The 26,168-nt window shown below is 31.8% G+C and overlaps 2 protein-coding genes across 3 annotated transcripts; one reads left to right on the forward strand and one right to left on the reverse strand.

Annotated features, from left to right (window-relative positions):
• Positions 1–8,026: 8,026 nt before the first annotated feature.
• On the reverse strand, positions 8,027–11,249 carry LOC134683406 (uncharacterized). Of its 2 annotated transcripts, XR_010101012.1 has the most exons (6): positions 11,113–11,249; positions 10,743–10,895; positions 10,173–10,248; positions 9,559–9,737; positions 8,913–9,058; positions 8,027–8,341 (listed from the first exon to the last, which is right to left on the reverse strand). XR_010101012.1 is itself a non-coding variant. In XM_063542688.1 (4 exons), the coding sequence occupies exons 1-4, from the start codon at positions 11,116–11,118 to the stop codon at positions 9,565–9,567; spliced, it is 408 nt and encodes a 135-aa protein (XP_063398758.1). In that variant the 5' UTR covers positions 11,119–11,249; the 3' UTR covers positions 9,558–9,564. The 2 variants fall into 2 exon arrangements, 1 of the variants encoding a protein (XP_063398758.1); XM_063542688.1 differs by lacking the exons at positions 8,027–8,341; positions 8,913–9,058 and having other exon boundaries at positions 9,558–9,737.
• Positions 11,250–18,357: 7,108 nt separating this feature from the next.
• On the forward strand, positions 18,358–20,819 carry LOC134684927 (uncharacterized). Its single transcript, XM_063544244.1, has 3 exons — positions 18,358–18,460; positions 19,522–19,899; positions 20,327–20,819. Exons 1-3 carry the CDS (start codon positions 18,358–18,360, stop codon positions 20,740–20,742), a joined length of 897 nt encoding a protein of 298 aa, XP_063400314.1. The 3' UTR covers positions 20,743–20,819.
• Positions 20,820–26,168: the final 5,349 nt, after the last annotated feature.

Raw genomic sequence — 26,168 nt, forward strand, 5'->3', positions numbered from 1 at the left:
ACCACGGTAGCTTTTTGAAAAATTAATCGACCCTTTCAAAAGCTGGAGCCCTCAGATATATAATTGATAAAGGTTACCAACAAATTGGTATTAAATATAAAAAAATATGTATGCTATTCATTTATACAGTTTCGTTTTCTTTTTTAATTTATTTAATGTTTGTTGAGATGAAGTTGTATTTTTAAAATTTCTCTGCACAATGAATGTTGAAACAATTTTTTTTTGGAAATTGTATGACTTAACTGAAAGTGTAACACGTGACATGCTTTTATTATATTAATTATTGACATTTTGCATTTTTGTCGCATGATTTCAAAATTACAAATAGGATGATCGAAAAAGATGTTACAGAGTATATATGATAGTACTCAAAGACACATTTTCCCACCTCCGCTCACCTCTCTAATATATCAGTTGATAATTAAAATCTGCTGCCCTCTGGTGTCTTTCCCCATTGCGTCACCGCTTTTCAGTATGTTTTCATTTTGTCACCAATTTTATGTTAACTTTGTCACCTATTTCATATCGGTTAATTTGTCACCATTTTCATCACAGTGTGTGCTACTGTGAAGTTAAACGATAAATCAATCAATCAATTAATCAATTAATCAATCAATTAATCAATCAATCAATCAATCAATCAATCAATCAATCAATTCGTCCATTTTAATCAAATTCTTTCTTATTATGTGTATAACTGTTATTTGATTGACTCTTGCATTTTTATAACGTTATTTGATTTTCTCACCCACCTTTACAAGCAGGATGTATAACATGTATTTGTTGTGTTATCTGCCCTTGAGGCTTAAACCATTAGTCATCTGATCGTATCGGGGATGACTTATTACCGCCGATAATATCTGTGTCATCTGTGATTATTAAGTCATTTTAATTCCATTTAAATACATTAAAATATATATTTTAACACGTTTTAATATTTTTACCAACGCTAAGTGCCTTTTGAAATTATTAACATTCTAAATATTTAATCAAATTGTGATATTTTGACCATAATTAAAGCCATATGCTGTTGAAAAGTGAGAAATAAAGGCTGTTTTGTCGTGGTATTACCAACAGATTGAAATAAAGGTGTATAATTATCTATCTGCCGGTTTTCTTAACGTTATCTCGTGTCGTTGCATAAATCATTTTGATATTATTTATCTTTTAATTTATAAATTCTTCTACAGTATTGGCGGAGGTTCAACTTAAGTTCATTTGTCCCACACAAAGCCGCTTAAGAAAGACATAAAATTGTTTGAAAAAAATGCACTTATTAATTATACGTTAGATAACGTATTTAAGTATACAGATTTTTGTGAAAAAAAATAAGATATTCATGACTAATGTCATAAACAAATTTCTAAGGAAATGTTACTATCGAGTTGTTGCATGCATGCTTGCTAGTTTAGTTTAAACATATTTTATTTGTTAAAGTACAAATTGGATAAGACACAAGTCAAACAGACTTATGAAGTCTTCTCCATTTAACATTTATAGCAATATAATACAAAAATATATGTATGAGCATGCATATAAAAAATGGTATATCTATTTAGTAAATATAAACGAGTCTAAATTGAAAACTACGTTCAAACCTATGACTGCGTTGGATAAAAACCGCAGTTTTTATACGTGTGCATGTCAAACAAATTTCGTTGTAGAAGGGTCTAAAAACAGCACAAACAACATTTTCCAAAAGACCAAAAGTGTGAAAAAGTGTATTTAAACAAAACGCATTTGACTAACAGGTCGAACAACTGATGTTCTTTAACCCTGCTGACTGCCATTGACGATTGCCAATATATATATAAATATACAGAAAATTGAAGTAAAAGAAAACAATAATAATACAGAAAAAATAAATAAAAATAAAAATAAAAATATATAAATGAATAAATTATTTTGAAAACAGAAAAAAACAAAAAGAACAAATAATAAAAAAACAAATAATAAAAAAACAAAACCAAAATGAAAAAAAATAAAAAGGACAAAAAAAAAAGGGAGAAGAAATCTTACTTAGATGATGATGTGTCACTGTGTGCGATCATGGTTTGCTACCTAGACAATTTGAAATCTTTCCGAACTTTTAATAAACTCATAGACATTTTTGAAAATGGTTTGGTTTTTCTCTAAAGTAAGAAGACAACTACCCGAGGTAAGTAGTTCTATGTTAATTTTACAATCATTTGGAAGCCAGCGCAGACTTTCAAACATTTTATTTCGTATTTCTGAATATAATATACATTTAAAAAAGAAATGATAGGAATCTTCACGATTAACACCACAGCGGCAGGAAGGGTCAGTAATAGCATGCTTGCTATATATGGGGGATGTTTTTTTCGCTTTTTTTTTAAACCGTATGTTAAGGTATATAAGCTGTTCTAGCAAGTGGTTCTAGTAGTTTACGTGTATTTTCAAGGATATTTACGAAACCCCAGACTTATTTTCTTGTCTATATATTGAATCATATTAAGATGCACTTTATCAAACGTTTCTATTACTTTATATCGATGGATCGGTTTTTCAGTTGGTTCAAGGAACACCAATTTCAATTTTCAAGTATATATAAAAAAACAAATTCAAACGTTAAAACACTTCTATTAAAAAAACCAACGGTATATATATTTTAAATGTACTGAAGAAATACACAAACAATCGTCACAATTAAAGCTTTGATTTTGCGTTTTTTAATGATACATGTATCTTAATAGAGATTTTAATGGGATAGTGTATATGAAGTCATAAGCTACAATTGTCTGATCATTTCTATACATGTATATGCTGTAGATTTCTTTCAATAAACTTGTTTTGAAAACAATATATGGAATATATTATACACATATTTTTTCTCTCTGTTTCTTGCATTGATTTTGAAGATATGAATTACGAAAATTTCAAAAAGTAAAATATCGATCATATAAAAAAGAAGATGTGATATGATTGCCAATGAGACAACTATCCACAAAAGACCAAAATGACACAGACATTAACAACTATGGGTCACCGTACGGACTTCAACAATGAGCAAAGCTCATACCGCATAGTCAGCTTTAAAAGGCCCATATAAGACAATGTAAAACAATTCAAACGAGAAAACTAACGGCCTTATTTATTTAAAAAAAATGAACGAAAAACATAGTTGGTTTTTATTGAGCACAGTCACTCCATTGCATAGGATTTTGGCATACAGTATCGAGTAGCTCAGCTTTACGTGTTGTTTATATCTAGTGTTCTGCTTTACGTGTTGTTTATATCTAGTGTTCTGCTTTACGTGTTGTTTATATCTAGTGTTCTGCTTTACGTGTTGTTTATATCTAGTGTTCTGCTTTACGTGTTGTTTATATCTAGTGTTCTGCTTTACGTGTTGTTATATCTAGTGTTCTGCTTACTGTTGTTTGTCTGCTCACGAGCTCCTTTCTTCTTCTTTTTCAATGGTGCTGTTTGTCCTTTGGCTTATGGTCTCAGTTGATATATCGCTTTGATGGTCTTTAAAGTTGACATTTATTCATAGCAATTGCCGTTTGGACAAAATATTTAAAAAGTATGTTACAATATTTCCATATGCTGTTGTCCATTTAGAAATCCTTTGTCGGAAACATATCTCGTTTCTACCGTCGTTTGACCATGAAATTATATAGCGCTGGGGTTTTGTTAAGAAAATAATGACCCTATTAAAAATGCCTTAAAAAGTTATTGATGATACAAAACCATGATAGTGCCCCAATTTAAAAAGCATTGCTGATAAATTAACGTTAAATATTGGTAACAAAGACTTTTTTAAAATTTCTTTGTACATGAGGCGAAATATTCATGCCAAGTCATGTTTTGCCCCCAGTGATAAAATTAAGAAAAATGCATATTAAATCGACACCAAATATTTAGCAGAAATGAATATTTTTTATTTACCAAAAAATATGGATACCAAAAAGCACAATGTGAAAAAAATAAATTAATGTACATATAAAAACATTCTAGATGACGCTTTTTATTTGCAAACAACAAAAACAAATATGATTATCCATATTAACAAATAAATGGTATGTCACCTTTTGTACAATAAAATTAAAATTCTCATATTAATCAAATAATTTGATGGAAAAAATATCGGGCGTGTTTGTTTAACGATTTTCAATTACGCCGGATGGTTATTTTGAAAACGGAAATTAATTGTAATTTTGGGAACTTTCCATCTGGAATTTACAGCTGCACGAGAATGATTAGGTAATGTTTGATTTATCGGCCTTGTTTAGGGATACTTAATAAAATAAAGTTGGATTTTACGGAAGCAACATATTTTTTATAATTGCGTCTCTTTTACGGTTTTATTTCTAACCGAAACACACAAAACAAAGTACAATGAAATAAATTGTCCTTTTTTTACCATCCTTCTATTCAATATTCTATTCTTCACGGTTTTAATTTTTAATCTATGTTTAAAAAGAGCTTGAATTAAGGTAACAAATGAATATTCAAACTCATAAGTAGAAAACAAATTGACTATTTACACGACTGAAAGGCATACAACAGTCTACAAAACACAAGTGAAACGCAGAAAACTAAAGACTGAGCAACACGAACCCGACCAAGAACAGACTGCTCCGGAAGGGTAAGCAAAAATTGAGTAAAAAAAGTAGTTAATTGCTACAAAAGTACAGTACGAAATCTGAATATAATCACGTGAAATTAAACACTAAGAACCATAAAAGGAGAGACGATAAGGCAAAAGTTACCAATCATGGTGGGAAATATAAATATGCAGCCACGTTTCTTTCGAAACGTTCAATTAATCTTATGTCTTTTGCGCTACCCTCATTTTCTAGTGAAAGTCTACATTCAAGCCCACCTTTCTGGATGACCTTTCTCGTCAAACATACCCAAATGGTTGAATTGTTTAAGTTCTTTCGGCATGAATATGCATGCCATATTTGCCACTGAACAGTAATCAGTATGAAACACTTTATTTTCACGAAATGCATGATTATCTTTAGCACATACTTACAATAATTGTTCGTCCAATCAAAAAATATGTGCTAAATTAGATAGTCTATAGACAGGTACTAAGTAGTATATACTTGTTTATAGAAAAAACTTACACATAAAATAAAAATAGAACGACAGTGTCTAAGACTCTTTATTGGAAAATGAAAAAGGAAAACTGAAGATTTGGTTTTCATAAAAGATTAAAAAAATCACTTCAAGATATGTCAGCGTTACAAGCTGACACCACTGTTAAATTTTCCAAGACGTGTTGATGTAAAAATGAACAAGTGTTTGTTATTTGAATTCAAATATGTTTCACGTGACTTGGGGCTGACCCGAAGAATAAAACTTCCATTAGAACGCTTTTATGGTCAACGTATTTAGTAAACTTTATTGTAAAGAAACCTCGTCATTATAGTTTGGTAACATATTTAGCTGTAAAGAATAAAAGAAAATGACTCTTAATGTGAATTTTGAACACGGGTCACCGTTCCGTCAAGTGCATTTGTTAAATGGACGAGGACTATTAAGTCGGAGTACATTAAATGAAGCAGAAAGTCATATTTTTATGAAATTGCTGATATGACCACTCAATCATAAAATACAATAATAATAAAATTCCGTTGTATTTTCTATATTAGTATTTTACGACAATTCGGCTAATTTACTCCTGATGGACGGCAGATGGAACATCACATGTCCGGAGCGCGCCAAATTCAATGCGAGAAATCAGTAGCAGACGACCACTAATTCGAAAGTTTTTCTTTGTTCACGTTATGGCATATGTCACCAGGTTTAGACAAGAATATCTCACAATGATAGAGTCCATGCTGTCGCAAATTTATATCGCCTTATGGACACCAGATATCTCCAATAAAAGAAGTTCGACAGTTGTGTCCTTTTCCCTCCAAATCCCTGGACAGATTGTCTTTTTGACGATTTTTCTATAAAATTTTTTCAAATTTCATCCTAGCCCCCCCCCCCCCCCCCATAAAAATCAAATGGTAGCTCCCTTATACGATAACGAACAGATGGTTCTGTGTATGACAGTTGCCTCGGGGTAACCTTGCTGCAACCTTAAACCCGGTATGGCATGCTTCAAGCGTACAGAATGGTCGAATTAATGCAATGCTAATTATATTTTAATTCCTTCATTTATTGCAAGAACTTGTTCGTGTACAATAAAACCGCAATTCGGAAAATTGCAATATGCTCCAAATAATTGTACTAATGAAATTAAACTCTTTTTCATAGGGGTCATGAGGAGACACGTGTGTAAGGTTGTGGGGATCAGAATATACATACATGTAATTTCTTCATTTGAAATCGAATTGACGTCATTTCTTGTATACTACATCTTTGCTATAGAAACCATTTTATATGGACTACAGTCGCTGCAATGGCATTCTTCATGACATGAAGATTCTGTTTTACTTTCTACGAAAGCAGAATTGTACCAGACATTACAATAGATCATAATAGGCTTGGTAACACAATACTTTAAAATTACCGGATTATAACGTAGTTATTGTAAGACGTATTTCCCTAGTATACTTCCCTGTGTTCTCAATATCATATTTAAGGAAGTAAATGATTATATTGTTTAAATCTGTAAAACTATACATCATTTCTATGTTTAAAACACTAGTATTGCAAATAACATTAACCGGATAGGTGAGGATCCCATATTTCATTGTAGTTGATGCAAGGGGCGATTCTGAGAAGTAGTAGTTAGAGAAGTTATTCTTCAGTGATTCCCTACATGATCAACCAATTTTTCCCACGAAAAATACCCCCCCCCCCCTTTTCCTTGATCCGCCTTTAGAAGGAACATCAGTGCTGCTCTTACGTTATAATTGGTACATGTTAGTAGAACAACACCATGTAAACAAGGGAAGCTCGTATAAAATGGCAATGTTATCCAAAATAACTCAAAGGCAGAAAAGATAAAATGAAGTACAAAAAAGTCACTTCACAGAAATCAATACAGCAAAACCAAACACCAGAGTGAAATAGCATGCTCCAGAAGGTTTCCAATAGTCAATTTCTGCTGGTTTTTTTTTGTGCTAAGATCCGATTCAACAAATATTGAGATAGCACTTAACGATGGCTAATTTATATTTTATCAGGCACTCCCTGTACATTACCACATTTTAAACAATAGAAAAGACAGAAGTATGATCAATAAAAATGAAACAACCATTTGTAAATAAAATAGCCCAGAAAAGAACAAAGATAAATTAGGAAAACGCAAAACGAAACCAGTTTAAAAAAAAGTTAAGGCTGAACATGGGTCTCCGGAACGGTCATCAGTTTCTGCTTCACTATAATTCGGTTTTTGTAAATAGTTTTTAATGACTAGTTTATCCACCGAAAACTCTACAACAGAACAGATGATGGTTTTGGACGCATGTAATTTATATCTTGTTGATTTCATCAGAGACATGTACCTATGTCTCTGATTTCATATGTTTTCCAAACATTGTCAAAGAGGATGTTTAGTAGCAAGCAACTTTATATCTAGATCATAAGAACAATTATTTCAGAACGGACGTTCTGGATGTACATGTAACTGTACCTGCATAAACACGTGTGTGTCCCAATTCATTTTGTTTACATCCAACCCGTTAAAATCTACTAAGGCAAGAATATACAGACATGACCTTCATGTACGTTACTTAACATAAGTTATTTTGTTTGTTTTACAATGTATATAATACGGCATATATTGAAAAGGATAGGCGAAATATTCAAACCGTCACAAGTCGAAAATAAGTTGAATAGTTTTTGATTCATGTTTAATTTGATGTCTGAACGAGACTGTTGGATGAACTTTATTTATGGTTCGAATAGCGTCCGTACCAAATAGACTCAAACAGTCTTCAATGACCTTTCCGAAATACATGTAGAAGGTGGCTGCCTGAAAAGAGATACCTAATGACCATAAGATTTCAAATATTAACGCACCATCATGGACATGACATGCAAAAACAAATCCAAGGGCAGTTTTCGATGTGTCGATGTGATATAAAAATGCAATGCAACAATATAAGTTCATATGTTTTATATAATAAAATTCGTGTAAATAATTTGGCACAATTTAATTACATTAATTCACCATAAATCTAAGTCTCCAATGTAATGTTTGTCACGTGGTCTTTTAATGCAACCAAGTATCCAAATGTTGAATTGTCTGTAACGGTCCTTAAAAATTCTCATTTAGGACAACAAGTTTTCTAGTCATACAATCCATTAGAATATATTCCATGAAGTTTTAAACTTGTAATGTCCAATTAAAATAGTTTCATCTGGCAAATGTTCATTCACTTGAAAAATTCCATATCTTTGAAATTAACATCTGAAAAATAAAATGTCGATAAATATTAATTTGATTATGACAACATAACAACTCGACTAATGAAAAGGGCATTTACTTTATAAGGGATAACATATTCGAAATATTTGACATGGTTACTTTGATAAATTAGACAAAGATATTTTGACAGCATTGCACAGGCGTCTGTTTTTCATCTCGGTTCGCTCGGGGATAATTTTGCCTCGGCTGAAATTTCTTGATGTCATCTGGTTAACATCAATATGTGCATTATAGTTTGAAGACATCAAAAGTTCAATGTAGGATAAAAAACTTAATTCACATAGTTTTTTCACTGACCCCCACCTCCTCTTATCTTAATTTGGGAAACATTTATTGACCAATATGGATACATGTAAAAATCAATGTAGGATAAACATAACTTGCAGCAATTTTATCCCCCACCCCCAAACTTCTGAAATAAGTTTTTTTTTTATCCTACATCGATCTTTTGTATCGTCCCTGTCCCTAACTCAGTAGTTTAACGCTTACATTGTTCAGTCATATTAAAATATAGCTTCTCCATTATAATTCAAAACATTAAATTTCAACTTACCGAAATGTTGACTAAGTTCCTGTTATTTTCATCGAAATTGTTTTTATCTTTCGATGTCTGCATTACTTTAACATTCATTGGAGCCATATCACATTGCCCGTCTTTATCACAGTGACGCTTTTATCACATGGTATCTCATAGTTTTCCTGTAAATAGAAAACAAAATTTAAATATTTGCACATATTGTTACAAAGTTTACAAGTTACGTGTCGCATAAAGACCTTTTTTGCGTCATTTATTATAAATTTAAGTAATTATGCATACAATGACGACAACATAGTCTAGATTGATGGATCTAGCATATGTCAGATAGATTTAAAAGGTTTGAATGACCGCTTTACAGCTTAGCGTTAAAAAGATAGAAGTATTCACTATTTATCTCGTCAGTTGAAATGCCCATGAATGATTCCTATAAACTAAGTTGAAGTAGCCTCTTCCATATTAAATAGATATATATGGTAGGGCATGATTGGGAATGAGACAAATATCAACAAGAGACCAGATGATATAGTCAGAATATTTAGACTGCCGTACGACCTTGAACATGATTGACCAAAACCCACACTGCATAAACCCGACAAGTGAATTTGGATTTAAGCACAGGTATACCATAATAAAATCGTACTTGAAAAATAAAGATACATACCTTTAACTACAAGTGTTTTCTGTCTTTGTTGAGGCGTAAAAGGAAGGACGGCACTTTCTGTTGTTTTTCATATAACACTGGTGACGGTGCTGGTTCACGTCGTAAAAAGTTGGCGGGAAACATCGTGTGGATAAAATCTTGTATATTATGAGTTTGTACGCCCTCTGAATTTGGAAAACCTGAAAACAAAAGAGAAATAGTTATGAATTTCTTTTTTTGGAAGTTGTTTTATATCAAAGCAATTCAAACCAGAAAATGTATTACGTTTTCAGAATACAAGTGTTGATGTAAGAAGATACGTTTTAAAATAGTTAGGCTTTGAAAAATAATATTTTTGTTTGTTTGAAAACAGGTTCAATTATAAAATGTTGATCAGTTAAACGTTGTCCAGTGCTCGCAAGTAAGAGTTAGACCTTGCACGTGTTACATTAAAAATATTTCTAAAATTGATCTCTGACATCAAAATAATGCAAGTTGTATACTTAAGAATGTTTTGAAGTATTTGACGTAGAACTGTAAAGAACAAGTCTTTCCACACTCTAAAAGCACCTATGCTATAAAATAATTGACGTCAAACATATAACATTGTACTTTATAAAAAAACAACTATTTACCTTTATTTTGCATTCTTTCCATCAAAGCCTGGTGTAGTTCGTCAATGTACTTTACAGCCTCTTCAATTACAGTTACCTGGAAAAATAAAATGACAGGTGTAAATAATTAGGTTAATCATAGCTTGTTTTCTAATATGTCAAAAATGTAATTAAAATCGCCTGTTACGATAGCATCAAATTAGTCAACAAATTTGTCATACGAGTTACACTACACCTGTTAAGATTAAACATTTTTATAACAGTTCAGGTGTGTTCCATTATGCTATTTTACGCTGTTTTTATTTCAATACCGGAACATATAACGGGTTTTCACCGCATTACGAATCAAAAATTTATGGGTTTTTCATATTACATGAGATAACTAACAGATTAGGCTGTTCAAGAAATTCATCATATTATCAGAACCAATATTGCTGCACTACATTTGGCCAATGTGCTCGAAGCAACAACAATATAATTAAAACTTTGAAAAAAAAAGAACCACAAGTTCCAAGCGAAAAAAATCAGCAAGAGTCAACACAATTCTCAGTTAACCACAATAAATAAAAAAAAAGTTCATTCATATCTTACCTTTGACACCTTTTCCTTTTCGGCAATTGAAGGTACCATTTGACGGAGTCTTGAATACTCTCGGTCTCTCAGACGTTTGACATGACGTTTCAGGTGCTTCTTGGCAACTTGCTGTGTTGATGACGGCTTTTTTGGTGTAAACTGTTTGACGTTCTGGAATTGGAAAAAATAGTAAATTAGAAAATGATATTACATTTTAAATGAAAAATTTACTGTAACTGATGTAAACCTTTAATTTTCATAAAAAAAAAGTGGAGGCTCATTTTTTTGAAAATGCTGTCTTATTTCTTCTTTTTTTTTAAATACTTCTAATATTTTAATTTGAAAGTTTGTTCTATACAATTAGTTAAAATTATTTTGTTCAACTTACCTTCATATTGTTAAAAGTTATATTTCCGACAAGTAAATAATACTTTAATATTGGATCGTTGTAAATTGTATTCCTTTCCTTCAAAGACACTGATTTAATTTAATTTTTCGTCAATGACATTTTGTATTTAAGAGAATCTTTGGATGTGATTTGGTTTAAACCTTCCACGCCTAATGAAAAATAGTCCGATATAACTTTCTTCTAAATAATAAAACTTTGTCAATAGTAATATTATAATTTGATTCTATCAAATTAAACAAATAATCAGATATTGTTTTATTGAAGAAAATTGTGGCAATTTATATTGTTTGAATTAAGTATTACTATAATTTACTGAACAGATGTAAAAAGTAGTTCTGAAATTAATTTCGAGTAGTAATCTCAGGTAAGATGAGCGTGGGAAAGAAATGCATCAAATACGGCTGATTTACATTATTACCTGTGTCAACAAAAACCTTGGTGTTTACTCAAGCATGATACGAGTGTCTAACAATATGAATAAAAGTTTTGTCAACTATTTATTGGTTGTTTAATTAATTCAAATCGATAATAAAATTTAAATCTTCACTCAACGGTCATGACACTGGCAGTCCGTAACATATGCTGTTTAACATCATTATAATTATTTGCATGTGTAAGCTTAGTGTCAAAATATCAAATATTTTATGATTTTGAATATTAAATTTATTTCAAAACCTGTTGCACATTTTTAGAATATTTATGTTATAAATCTAAATTTGTATAATTATTTAAAACTTATAGATAAATAACAAAACAAAAAATGTTTAAAAAAATGGGTTTTAAATTTTAATCTTAGACAATTTAAATTGATTAAGGACACACTTTTTTGCAAACTTTAAGTCATTTTTTCCTCCTTTCTTACAATTTTTAAGTAATTTACATACTTACAGAATAAAAGATGTAAGATAAATAACATATACACAATTATAACAATAACATATACACAATTTTAACAATATTATATACACAATTATAACAATAACATATACACAATTATAACAATAACATATACATAATTATAACAATAACATATACACAATTATAACAATAACATATACACAATTTTAACAATGATCTATACACAATTAAAACAATAACATATACCCAAATATAACATTAATATATACACAAATGTAGCAAAACATAAACGCAAAATATATAACAAAATCACATACGCCAATAAAGCGAAACATACGCACATGTAATACGCAAATATAACAGTAACATATACACAAATTTAAAAACAACATATAATATAACAAAACATTTACGTTAATAATAACAACAACAAAATATATGCAAATATAACAAAAACATATACGCAAATATAACAAAAACTTATATGCAAATATGACAAAAACAATATGCAAATTTAACAAAAACTATAAACAAATATAACAAATATAACAAAAACATGTACGCAAATATAAGAAAAACAATAAGCAAATATAACGAAACATATAGGCAAATATAAAATAAAACATTAACGCAAATATTACAAAACATTAACGCAAATATAACGAAACATATACGCAAATATAACAAAACATTAACACAAATATAACAAAACATTAACACAAATATAACGAAACATTAACACAAATATAACGAAACATTAACACAAATATAAAAAAAACATTAACACAAATATAACAAAGAATTAACACAAATATAACGAAACATTAGCGCAAATACGACAAAACCTCAACGCAAAATGCCAAGTATAACAAAACATTAACGCAAATATAACAAAACATTCACGCAAAAATAACTAGAACATATACGCAAATATATTAAAAGCATATTCGCAAATATCGAGAAAAAACCATTTACTAGAGATAACAAAATGATGTGTGCAAATGTTATCACCCTGTGCGAAAATGTAATGCCTCGGCGGAAGAAAATGACTTGAACATTCATCTAATAGGCCACGGAATCCGGGATAGTGTTTGATATGGTAATTCTACGACATACATTTTTGAATTAATATCAACTTGCGATTGGTTGAAATATTGGACAATATATAAGAAAAAATAAACCATCCTTGGTATTCAAATGTAAATATGACCATGTTGCTGTTCGGTGTGAGCGAAGGCTCCGTATCAACGGCCGTACTTTGACCGTTAACTGTCTATTTTTTTTACACATTGTGATGGAGAGTTGTCTTATTGGCACTCATACCACATCTTCTTATTTATATATATGAGAAGACAGACTGGACAAATATACGGACATTTCAGTTTGGACGAACATATTCAGGCATCTCTGCCATATTATTCTAATCTTTTCTGGCCAATATTTTAGATTAATGTGCTATAGCTATTGACTCTGCGCAATGCTAGGCGATGTTTTCGCAGAAGTGAGAAGTGAAAGTTCCAGCCTCTCTCTCGAAGAATCAGTTCTACTCAAGCATTATTTTATTGATTTTTAAGCACTTTCTATATGTTTTTATACTTTGGCCGTATGGTAATTGGTAAGACGAAAACATATAATTATTACTTTTTTATAGATAGTTTCCAATGTCTGAAAAAATGTATCCCTTTTTCCCGTACGATGATCTATAGTTGTTAATTTCTATAAATATTATTTTGGTCTCTTGTGGAGATTTGTCTCATTGGCAATCATACCACATCTTCTTTTTTTATATTAAGGAAGCATTATGAATTAATTTTTATGAGTATTCTTCTTTTCATAAATTTGACTTTCATGTTTTCCGTCCCAATTTACAAATGTAATAACACGATTAAACTGTTACCGTTTTAATGATAACGGTTCTGATGAAAGACCAAGATCTTTATCCCAATAAATATTTCAACATGCCGTCGGGAAATTTCAAAAGAAACAAAGTAACGGTCCGTTAATTGAAAGATAACGATATAATTAAGATGACATCATTCTTGTTTACCTGTTTACCTGAGAACATAAAAAGGTGAGATTAAATAGATTATGATCATTGATTCCAAACAGATTTATCAAAGGAACCGCTAAATATCTTAATACCTGTTGACTTTTGTTGTGTGAAAATCACTTAACGGACTATGACTTCCGGCAGGTTTTGTCACCTATTTGAATTTGACTTTTCTGGCCGTGAGAATTTACCATGATAGAAGTATTTAAGCAAAGATTGTGTAAATCATAGAGAATCTATCCTACCTTGTTGTTTAGATTACAAACTTAACAATTCTCTTTAGAATATTTACATGATTCAATATATACACGAACCACGAAATTAAATCAAGATATGATTACAACTTAGTTAACTGTTTGAGAAAAGACAATTTAAGACAATTTTATTTTTGCGGTGTTTTATGTTACTTATGTATTGAATGGGTTGGCTTCTTTGCCAAATATTGGGTGCCACTTTTAGGTCGGAATAGGGACGTTCATTCAATGCCCTTGTATATGACTATAGCTCTGTCGTTCTATTCCGCTAATCCTTGATAACTTCATTACTCGCAAGTAGGAGAGATCGATTACGGGGAGGAACTGAATTCTTCGGGTTATATTACGTAAATAAGTTTTTTGGTGTTCGTTGGCACAGTCCGAGACGTGTACTACAAAGTGTGTTATGTTTCTGTGACAGTATAGTCTATGATCTTAATACCGAGGAGACGTTATTACAACATCTTCTTTTTGCCAATTGCACTAAATCGTTGCGTATATTACATAAATTTAAGTACGAATTACAATGTCATGACACATTAGAAATAATTCGCAATTTTATAAATTTATTTATAAAGCTTCTGCTATAACTGATTTTGAATATAACAAATATACAATTTATCATTACAATTAAAAAGGTCTTACGAATATTAAATAATACATATACATGTACATGTAGTTTTATGTAGAAAACAATATCATCTTTTGTGTCTTGAGTTTGTTTTAAGTTGCACCCATCAAGCAACAAACAATTATACGACATGTCTTCTTGATTTCAGTTGGAAAATCACAACTGTAGTTTAAGTCTGTCATTTTCCCATATATTCTTGTATGATGCGACACATGCTCTTGTTTACAGCAAAATATTCGTGTGAAAATGTTCTGTTCGCATTTCGCACACGCGCCGCAGTTATTTGATATCGTGGTGGCACGACGTTTTGCACGTGCCATACTTAAATTAGAAGCTCGACTTAAGCGTATCATTACGATTAAAACCATTTTTACGGCTGAGGAGATGACTTTATTGTTGTATCTTGTATCTCTGTAATCGTTGGTAATAGTTTTGTTTCTTTTAAATATCGGAATAAATTAAGAAAAGAAAAATTAAGTCCATCCAAAGTTTTTCTTATTCAGAATTTCAGCATTCTTGTATGTGTATATTTTATAACAATATATACAAACATAAAATTATAAGAATATACATATAATACTTTACACGGCCCACTGCACCATCAGGGGGATGACTGGGCGCTCATAAACCATACTGCACCATTAGGGGGATGACTGGGTGCTCATAAACCATCAGGGGGGCCTGACGACTGGGCCATAAACCATACTGCATCATTAGGGGAATGACTAGGCGCTCATAAACCATACTTCACCATCAGGGGGGACGATTTTGCGTTCATAAACCATACTGCAACCGGTCCACTGCACTGCCAAAAGGGGGGGGGCGACTGGGCTCTAATATACCATATTATTTATATGCTGTTTTTTATTAGGAGTCTTAAAAATAAAATGAGACTGTTGGTTTTCTCGTATGAATTATCAACTATTTGGTCGTTCAGAGTCCTTTTATGGCTTAAGGTTGAAGCAGAATGGTGACCTAAAAATACGGTTTGGTCCTCTGGTGGATATGGTATATCATTGACGACCGTAGAACATCTCAATATCTTAATACAAAATAGATAGATGGAGTAAAACAGCGAAAATGTCATATTACAGGATAACATAAATTCTGAAGACTGCTTTTAATCGCAATATAATACTAAATTGTTTACCTTTACATTTTTGAAAAATAGAATAATTGAAAAAAATATTTATTTTCTTTTCAATAGGTCATCAATTTGAGTACAATAATAATAAAATTAAACAAGTCCACTTATCTAAATGGACAAGTGTTATCTGTTATAAATCAGACTGGGTTTCCCTCAAGGGTGTCTAATTTCCTGCTTTCAGAGATAATTTCAATGAGAAATGTAATTGGATATCTGTTTCACAGGTGAACTTCAAACAAGTTTCTACCTGGGAAAATATTTGACAAAATAAAGGTGATTCAGTTTTCGACAGGAAGGTTAAATATTGCAACAGATGGTCTGATGTCTTTTTCGACTTTTCCCACGACTCTAAAAAATCCATTTTACCTCCAAAAATTTAAATCAATGTTTAAAGTTTATTCATACATTTCCGGAACACCGAAATCAATTAATTTCCATTTTCAACCCTTTTTGTTCTGAAATGATTTATTTGTAAACGTTATAAAAAAATCTTATAGATTTTCTATGTTAGCTCTTTTCAGCTGACAATAATGTTTGCTAAATAATGAAAACATTTAACGTACTTTAAATGATTATTAAGATACGATTTTCAGATATGATACATTTCTGTAATAAAATTTAACACTTCTTCGATATAATCGTTTAAATTCTCGATGCATGTCATGCACTTCAATTCCTCAATTCAGTTCTGATATAGTTATAGGCTCAAGCAAATCTATACAAAAAATTAACAGTACTGAGTAATAATACAACTGTATATCAACATGATTAATGTTAAATGTACAGTTACATTGCTATTTCTGAAAAATAATTCTGAGTTCTAACTATGATGAGAATTGTTTTGGACCAGGCTGAAGAAATATTACATAGTTTTTTCGTTTTAACAATTTGCTGCTAGTAAAAGTTAAAATAACCAGATTACTGAACTTACTCCGAGGAAAATTAAAAACGGGAAGTCCCTAAATCAAACTTAAATCTTAAACACATCAACCGTCATATATTTCTGATTTGGAACATCATATTCGAAAACACGAATGATTCGAAAAAAGGTCAGATTGCCGTAAAGTTAAATGGTCGTTCCCTTACTATCAAAGATTTCTGATATTGCAGTTTTTGGTCTTCTTCGGGCAATTTTAATTTATTTATTGTCAGGAAATAATATACTCCTTTGAGAACTGTTAATATAACGCTGTCAATATTAGAAAAGACCCAAATCAATAGGGGAGGGCAAACCAATCTATTAGTACCCATTAATATATATGTACTATGTTGTAGATGAACATTCATAAGTGGCTAAAGACTTTTACAATCGAATATTTTAAATCAAATCTGACAAACACGTTCCTTTTTTGCTTTATAAATAATTTTCAAAAGCTTGTCTTTATGCTCATATGCCAATAAGATAAAGATTATATTTATTTAAATAACCTTAAGTAATGTTTATCTCTAAAGAGCTGGACTTAAAGAGACTTAAATCTTGACAAATGAATAATGTTTTACGATGGTCATGTTCTCGAGAAAGGAAAAGCTTAGCAGCTATAAAACCATCAATATCGATTTTATTACTGTCCAGTTCAAATTATCGTATAGCAGCTGCTCGTGAAAAAATGGCACGTGAAATGATTTTGATGGCAAGTCGCGTGACACGTGTCATCGTGACAACCGTTATGTGCTCTATGGTCATATGCGGGTCCGTCACCTGTTCAGATATTTGAACCAATTTATGCATATTTATAATAATGTATACCGAATTGCCTTTTATTCTATTAGTAATATTAATGCTGATGTGTTTTAATTTTTACAATTACCTAGTCCGTTCCACTTTGATAATAAATGTATTAAAAGCAAAAGTAGAATGAGTCTATACATATGACAAATAATAAACATGTAAAATTTGTAGCGAAGTCACGCAAAGTTTCTAAAAGTTTATAGGCGGTTTAGAATCGATGTCTTGTTGGGTATTTTAGGTATTATCGATTGCAATGTTTATTTGCTTACCGAAATTTCGTTGTCGAACGTATATATATATATATAATGGTTTGGGTTTAATAAAAAAAATCTTTCAAGCAGACTCAATTGACTTTATATATTAAAGTACACAGGCTCTTTAGAGCTTCGAATTTTATTTGCGATAAATGATTGTTTGGTTTGTTGGCTCACCTTTTCTAGTTGAAATATGTTTAAATCAAGCAGGGACAAGGACAACAACTGACCTATTTAGACTATATGCTTCGTGCTTATCATCAAAACTTATCTGTAATTGATGCATACATACATAAGCAAAATGGCGTTATTCCTTCTTTTAGTTTTCTTCTTCTATCCGGGTCAGGCAGATGTTACTACCGGAAGGACAGTTGGACAGGACGGCGACTTAAGACTTGTTTTAGGTATAACCTTTTACATTTAAAATTAAGAGATGAAATATGAAATATAATGAAATATTTAGTTCTTCTGTCATCTAAATCATGCATAAAAATGGCTGCCATGGAACAGTACGTTAACCACGAAAAACACAACACAGTGCAACCAGTGGCGGATCCAAAAAAAATCATGAGTCGGGGCTCACTGGCTGCCTAATAGGGGACCCGATCTCGTCGTGCTTCATTGTTTCTGTATATAAGTAACCATTTTTTCTCAAAAGGGGTGGGGCAGGCCCCCTGCCCACTCCTAAATCCGCATCAGACAACAGATCAATTCAACAACGAACAGTTTCGTATGTAGTGTAGTATATAGTTAGAGGATATTTTTCTTATTTGCGCTTATTCAAGATGGCCTTCGCTTTATTTTTAGTGTAATATTAAATCTAATGATACCAAACTGACAAACGTTCGCTTCTTGTTCACGAAGATTTTTTTTTCATTTTGGCGCCGTTATATTATAAGGCATTTTTCTTTCATGACTTCATTTTATATTTATAATTCTGTTAATTGTATGTCATTTCGAGGCCTTTTAAAGCTGACTTTGCGGTATAGGCTTTGCTCATTACAACTACAATTCAAGGATTTCTGAAAATTGGTTTCAGGGTTTAAGTAAGTCAGCTATACCGTGTGATGCGTTTTCAGATTCATCACTCGACAACTTCCTGTTTACCGACCACTAGCATATTTTTACACTATTTATATTATCCACTTGCGGCGGGGGTATCATCAGTGAGCAGTAGCTCGCAGTTTCACTTGTTTTTTTTTTTATGGCGTTTTGTTTTACAATTATCTAATTTTAGTAGGTAAATATATAGTCAAACCTGTGTAGGAGACCACCTGTCTTGAACAAAAACCTGTGTTAAAAGACTTCTAATTTCATATCACTCTGTAGTACATTTCTTATAAATCGAACATGTATTAAACGACCACCTGTCTTAAAAGACCAATTCTTTGTTCTTCCATTCCCATTCTCAATTTTAACGGTTTAATTTGTGTTGATTCAAACGTACCAAAAATTATACTTGTAGAGGAACTTCAGTATCTTAGAGCAGAGGTAAAGCACATTGAAGATGCCTTTCGAAAGCTTGAAACAGACAATACAAACCTGCTACAAGAAAACGCAAAAATGAAGCAAAAGTTTGAAACAGAGAACAAACACCTGCTGCAACAAAATACAAAAATGAAGAAACAGATCGATTCTGTGCAAAGCGTAAATGAAGTACTAATTAATGACTTTTACTACATAAAGAAGGAGAACAAGGATCTTAAGACAAAGATAAATGCTATTTTTTCCAATCAAAACCAAACGAAGAGTCTACATAACCATATCAAACGTCCAAACAACATGACACATGAGCAGTTTGAAACAAATCATGTGATGAATAAAAGACTTCTGTTACCAAATGGTAAATATTCAAGAATACATAATTGTAGAACTTTATATCAGGGCATTAATGAAAACAATACAAGCAGATTTTTGCACCAATATATTCATAATATACATATTTAAACAACGACAGCAAACATTTGCACCCGTACATTTTTAAACAACAACAGCAGCAAATATTTGCGCAAACATATTTTTTTTAAATGGGATTTAATTTTAATCAATAATTAATTCAAAGTTATAAAAAAAGACACTGTTTTACTCGATAGGACAGTAACTTGGTCCTTATTGTTTTTAAAGAAAAGAAAAAAGACAACACAATATGTGTACTACTAGGCTACTATACTACTACACCTACTAGTATGTTAAACAACCGAGACGCACAACAAATACGAACATTTAGCAATCATTAATTTCGCAACTAATCTTTTGTATATTTGCTTCAGTAACTCCTACCCCAGCAGCCCACATGCTTATTGCATTTACAGCGATTCTCTCAAACGATGCCATTCTTGGACCTTTACAAACAGTGGAATATGACAAAGTTTTGACCAACATAGGACATGGATACGACTCCAGACACGGGCATTTTACCGCTCCTATTCATGGTGTGTATATCATTGCAGCCACTTCCTGTAGCTATGACGGTAATGTGCTTCGAACGGAAATAGTTCACAATGGCGTACAGTTAGTAGCTATGTATGGGGCCGACTGGGATATGGGAGGCCATACCATTTTTATCGAACTAAAAAAAGACGATATGATATGGGTTAGGCATTTAAATGAAGGTCAACAAACTATTCACTCCCAAGCTGGGTACCTGTATAGTTCATTTTCGGGTGCGTTACTTAGCAGTGTTTAAAACAAGAAGCACATCAGAGAATCCTGACCACATGCTTACTAATTAAAAAAGCTTTATTAAACATTTTGAATCATTTATTTCTTTAAATATTTAACAATTATGCATGCATTACGAATTAACTAGTAATATTCTCTTGTGGAGGGATTTATGTTCATTATCACATAATTTTAGTTAAATTATCATTAAAGAATGGAACGACGGGTAACTTGAAAAGGTTGTTAGTTTATTTTCGACTTGTGAGCTTGAATGTTTCTTTCATTTTCTTCCCCTCTCTTTGGTAGAATCATATTTATTACGGTTTCATACTAGAAGTGTACGTATATTCAACGCTTTAACATTTAACACGAGACAGGCTTCATAGAAGAGCTATTCATGAACAATATAATTTAGCATTATCCATTAACTTCATAATCCACTATATATGTGACGTGGTATGATTGCCAATGAAAGAACTCACAAAAAGAGACCAAATCATAAAGAAGATAGCAACTAAATAAACAAAAGAAGATGTGGAATGATTGCCAACGAGAGAAATCACCAAAAGAGACCAAATAATATGTCACCATACAACCTTCGACAATAAATAAAACCCTAACTATATAGTCAGTTATATAAACCATGCACGAAATGACAAATATAATATAACTTGGAGAAGAAAATCTGCGGCCTGTTATCTGTTCGAAACAATAACGAAAAGCAAACATGATACGCAGCAACAAACGACCAACATAGAACTCATCTACCTATATATAATTGAACTTGAAATAAAGGATGCAATCGACACACTTCTGTCTCAATTATTTCTAGACTTAAATCAGAAATTGAAACTTCATGACAAAACATATGAGTTTCATCTTCCCAATTGCGAACTTGCATTTTTTTGCAGCAACTTTTCAGCAGAGTATGAATATTCCCTTGCTGATACGATATCCCAGAGCTTGTGTCTTCTATTATGGTGACCTTTTTGAAATGATTGCTGCTTTCAAAGAAACTATAACACCAAGGTTTCAAGGTTTCGGACGACATGACGAGTCGGTCATTTTACCCTTAATGAAATATCTTTTTCGCCGATAACGATGGATTTGACCCAAATTGTTAAAACCAAAATTCCATTCTTTTCCACGAATGCATCAAATGAGAATTATCATCTTTGTAGATATACTTACATGAGCAATACGAATAGTGGTGCGAGTACCTTTTCGGAACACCTGTGATCACGATGGGTTTTCTGTTCGTGTTAATCAGTCTATTTTGTATGTTGCTTCTTGTCCGTATGTCTGAAGCCAGTAAGCTGTAAGTCAGCAAGAATCGCAAGTGGATATAGTGGGGTGGCATTAGTCAGATTGACAATTAAGGCTACAGTCCTTTAGTGTGATCACCAATACTTAATTTATTAGCAATAATAAAACATCTCCTTATAAATATTAAAAAACTCACAATTTGGTGAATTATCAAAACAATTCAAACATTTAATGAGAGACAGATTGAACGATATAAGTATGTGATACATCTTTATAGGGAAATATTGGTTCAGAGGTTGTAATTATGATGGGATGAATATTTAAGTTTAGATAAGTATATATACTGAAAGTTAAGGTGACACAATACACAATAACAAAGTCGGTCATCTAAAATATATCATTATATTAGTATACAATAGTTTTAACAGCACATTATACAATATTATTTACACTTTGGGTTAACAACATAAAAACAAGAGTTTACAATAAAATATGAATTACCAGGAAAAACATTTTACATGTGAAAAGAGTCAACATCCAGATATACGTTGGTGAATAAACTCATCATAGATATCAGGACTAAATTTTAGTATATACTTCAGACATGCGTTTCGTCTAAAAAAGACTCATCAGTGACGCTCGAATCCAAAAAAAGTTAAAAAAAAAACAAATAAAGTACAAAGTTGAAGAGCATTGAGGACCAAAATTCCTAAAAGTTTTTCCAAATACAGCTAAGGTAATCTATGCCTGAGGTAGAAAAGCCTTAGTAATTTCAATTTTATTATATATTACGAAAAACGCCATGTGCTGACAAAAATCCTCAAGGTGTCAATGTTAACATGGTTAAGTGTGTTTACAGAAGTTATATGTCCCCCCTCCCCCCAAAAAAATAAAATTGTCCAAGCTTCATTTGGGCATTACATATTCATTAAATCTTTGTTACTTATCAACAACTTCCGAGCCTCGTACTGATTAGTTCAGTTTTTGGGTTGCTTATCATTGATGCTACCCCCATCTTCCTTTGTTCGTGATCGTTTTTTATATACAGCAGCATGTATACGACTAACTTGATACCAAAACAAAATAAATATAAGAATACGAGGCTCTATCTATCAGATAACGCAAATCACAACACCATTTTGTTAGTGGCACAGCTGTTTCATGAAAAGACACGAGCTTCATTTTTATGGCACATGCGCGACACGTGTCATAGTGACAATTTCCGATTTGACTGCCAGCTAGCATGCGGGCGTATCACCTGTTTTGTGTTCAATTCCAAATCGATAATCCAATTTTAAATATTTTATTGGTAATATTTATCAATAAAGATGTAATGTTTACAAATACAAAAGATTGTTACAACCATTATCAGAAAATGTTGACATTTATTTGAACAGCTTAATGTAACATAACAGGACAGGAAATGCAACTGGTTTAGAAAGTAGCAATTTTTATTACTGGTATCAGTATAAAAGATCGGTATAAAACGTTGTATCAGTCAGCCCCTATGGAACTATTATTGCAATAATCAAGGAACGTTATTACTTCCTGCGATGTTAATGATGATAAAATATATTAATAAAGTATCATTTTTATTTCTCTTTTGTGTTAGATTGTATGAATTTAGATCATTCAAATCGGTGTTTAACGACTTCAAATACGACCCCTTTTAACATAATGTTTCAAGTCAATCGGATATAAATAGTCATTGACAAAGAAAAAGAACATTTCAAATTTTCAACTTTTAGACACTGATTGATTTGTTTTTGCCTACCGTCGCATCAGCTGAAAAAAAGAAGAATATTCCAAACAGTTAAACATCTCTATTTTGTTCAAAAGAGATCAACGTTAACCATACCGGACTGCGAAGAAAAAAACACCAACCTATTATATGTTCTGCTCCTTACCGTTCTATTGAATTGAGACAAGAGATCCTCAGATCAAAGGATCAAAAGAACATATATTTAAAAAAGAAGATATGGTATGATTGCCAATGAGACAACTATCCACAAAAGACCAAAATGACACAGACATTAACAACTATAGGTCACCGTACGGCCTTTAACAATGAGCAAAGCCCATTCCGCATAGTCAGCTATAAAAGGCCCCGATAAGACAATGTAAAACAATTCAAACGAGAAAACTAACGGCCTTATTTATGTAAAAAAAATGAAAGAAAAAAACAAATTGGTCACACATAAACAAACGACAACCACTGAATTACAGGCTCCTGACTTGGGACAGATACATTCATAAATAATGTGGCGGGGTTAAACATGTAAGCGGGATCCCAACCATCCCCTAACCTGGGACAGTGGTATAACAGTACAACATAAGAACGAACTATAAAAATCAGTTGAAAAAGGCTTAACTCATCAGATAGACAAACATACAATTGGACGTGGCCGGGTACTTATACATCCCCACACAAAAAGACCCAACGAACAGATCTGAGAGTACTCGGAGTTATCTGACAGCTAGTTCAAAGCCACTAACAACTAATAAAAAAATATATTTGTATAATATACGTTTACTGATGTACCATTGTTTACACGGTGAAATTTCTGAGTACAGAATAAACAATAACAATTGAAATGGTTAAGGTAACGATCCAACCGCTACAAAAAAAAAACTGTCACCATGCAGCAATCAGATGCCGATATCTCACTGCATTCATTTTTGACACATCAACCATAAGTTTGGTGGCTATGTTTAACACGTAGAACCAAATACTGATGGAATTAATCACTTGCACATTTTATATTTCAAAGGAAAACAATCGTCATAGATACCAGGATTAAATTTTATATTTTTGCCAGACGCACGTTTCGTCTACAACAGAAACACCAGTGACGCTCGAATCCACAAAGTTAAAAAGGGCAAATAAAGTTCGAAGCTTAAGAGCATTGAGGACCTAAATTCTTATAAGTTATAAGCTAAGGTAATCTATTCCTGACTACTGGGCTGGTGATCACTTCGGGGAATTAAAACTCCACCCTCCCTTCTTCAATAAGTATCACAAAATATTTCAACGAATTCTCAATGTAAAAATGTATGAAAAGATCGCAAATGCAACAAATTAGTATCCACTTCGATTCCAAAAAAGTCTTCCATTATCATAAAAAACACAACCCGTATAGGAAGATATAAAACAACCCAAGCGGGAAAATTTTGTCAAAACAATAAATCAAAAACAAATCTGTCGGATGACATTCAACAAACGACTACCATGCACACAATTAAAATCTTAGGACAGGGACAGACTACAAAAAAGAAAGTGACGTGGATAAACATATTGTAAGCGCTCAACCCTCCCATCACTTTAGACAGTTGCAACAGTATACAACATACGAACAGTGTAAAAACTAGCTAAAAGGGGCTGATATAGGTCATTAAAAAACAAGTAAGAAGTAAAAATACAAAGCCGTACGTTCGGATCTATAGTTGTTAATTTCTGTGTCATTTTGGTCTCTTGTGGAGAGATGTCTTATTGGTAATTATATCACTCCTTTTGTTTTTCATGTATACAAAGTACCAATCTAACATCACTCGCAGTAACTGGTAGCTGTTTAAAGCAAGTAACAACTAATACATACATTATGATTTCCAAGACTTAAAAAACAACTAGTACACATCCAAGAGAGTTATAGTGTAAATATACCATAACCCGTAAATAGAAAAGCATAACATTGTCCAATGCAAAGAAAGAAATAATGGACACAATTTACGACCATACATATAATAATAAGAAGATGTGGTATGAGTGCCATGGCAATGAGACAACTCTTTATCCAAGTCAAAATTTATAAAATTTAACCATTATAGGTCATCGTACGGTCTTTAACACGGAGCCTCTGTTAAATATAGCAATATGCTTTGTTCTTTTAAGTACATTTTTAGAATAATAAACTTCTAAAATAAGTGTATACCCAAGAACATGTATATAACATTTATATAAGGGCTCTGCAATCAATCAAATGCGACCATCCAATCTAAGATATAGTTAATACAAAAGGACAATTATAACACATAAGGGAAAAGTAAAAACACAAAAATACTGAACTCCGAGGAAAATTCAAAAAGGAAAATCAAAAATCAAAAGGCAAAATAAAAAGTCCAAACGCATCAAACGAAAGGATAACAACTGTCATATTCCTGACTTGGTATGATGAGTCTTATGTAGAC

Source organism: Mytilus trossulus, chromosome 9 (genome assembly GCF_036588685.1).
Source record: "Mytilus trossulus isolate FHL-02 chromosome 9, PNRI_Mtr1.1.1.hap1, whole genome shotgun sequence".
Taxonomy (NCBI): domain Eukaryota; kingdom Metazoa; phylum Mollusca; class Bivalvia; order Mytilida; family Mytilidae; genus Mytilus; species Mytilus trossulus.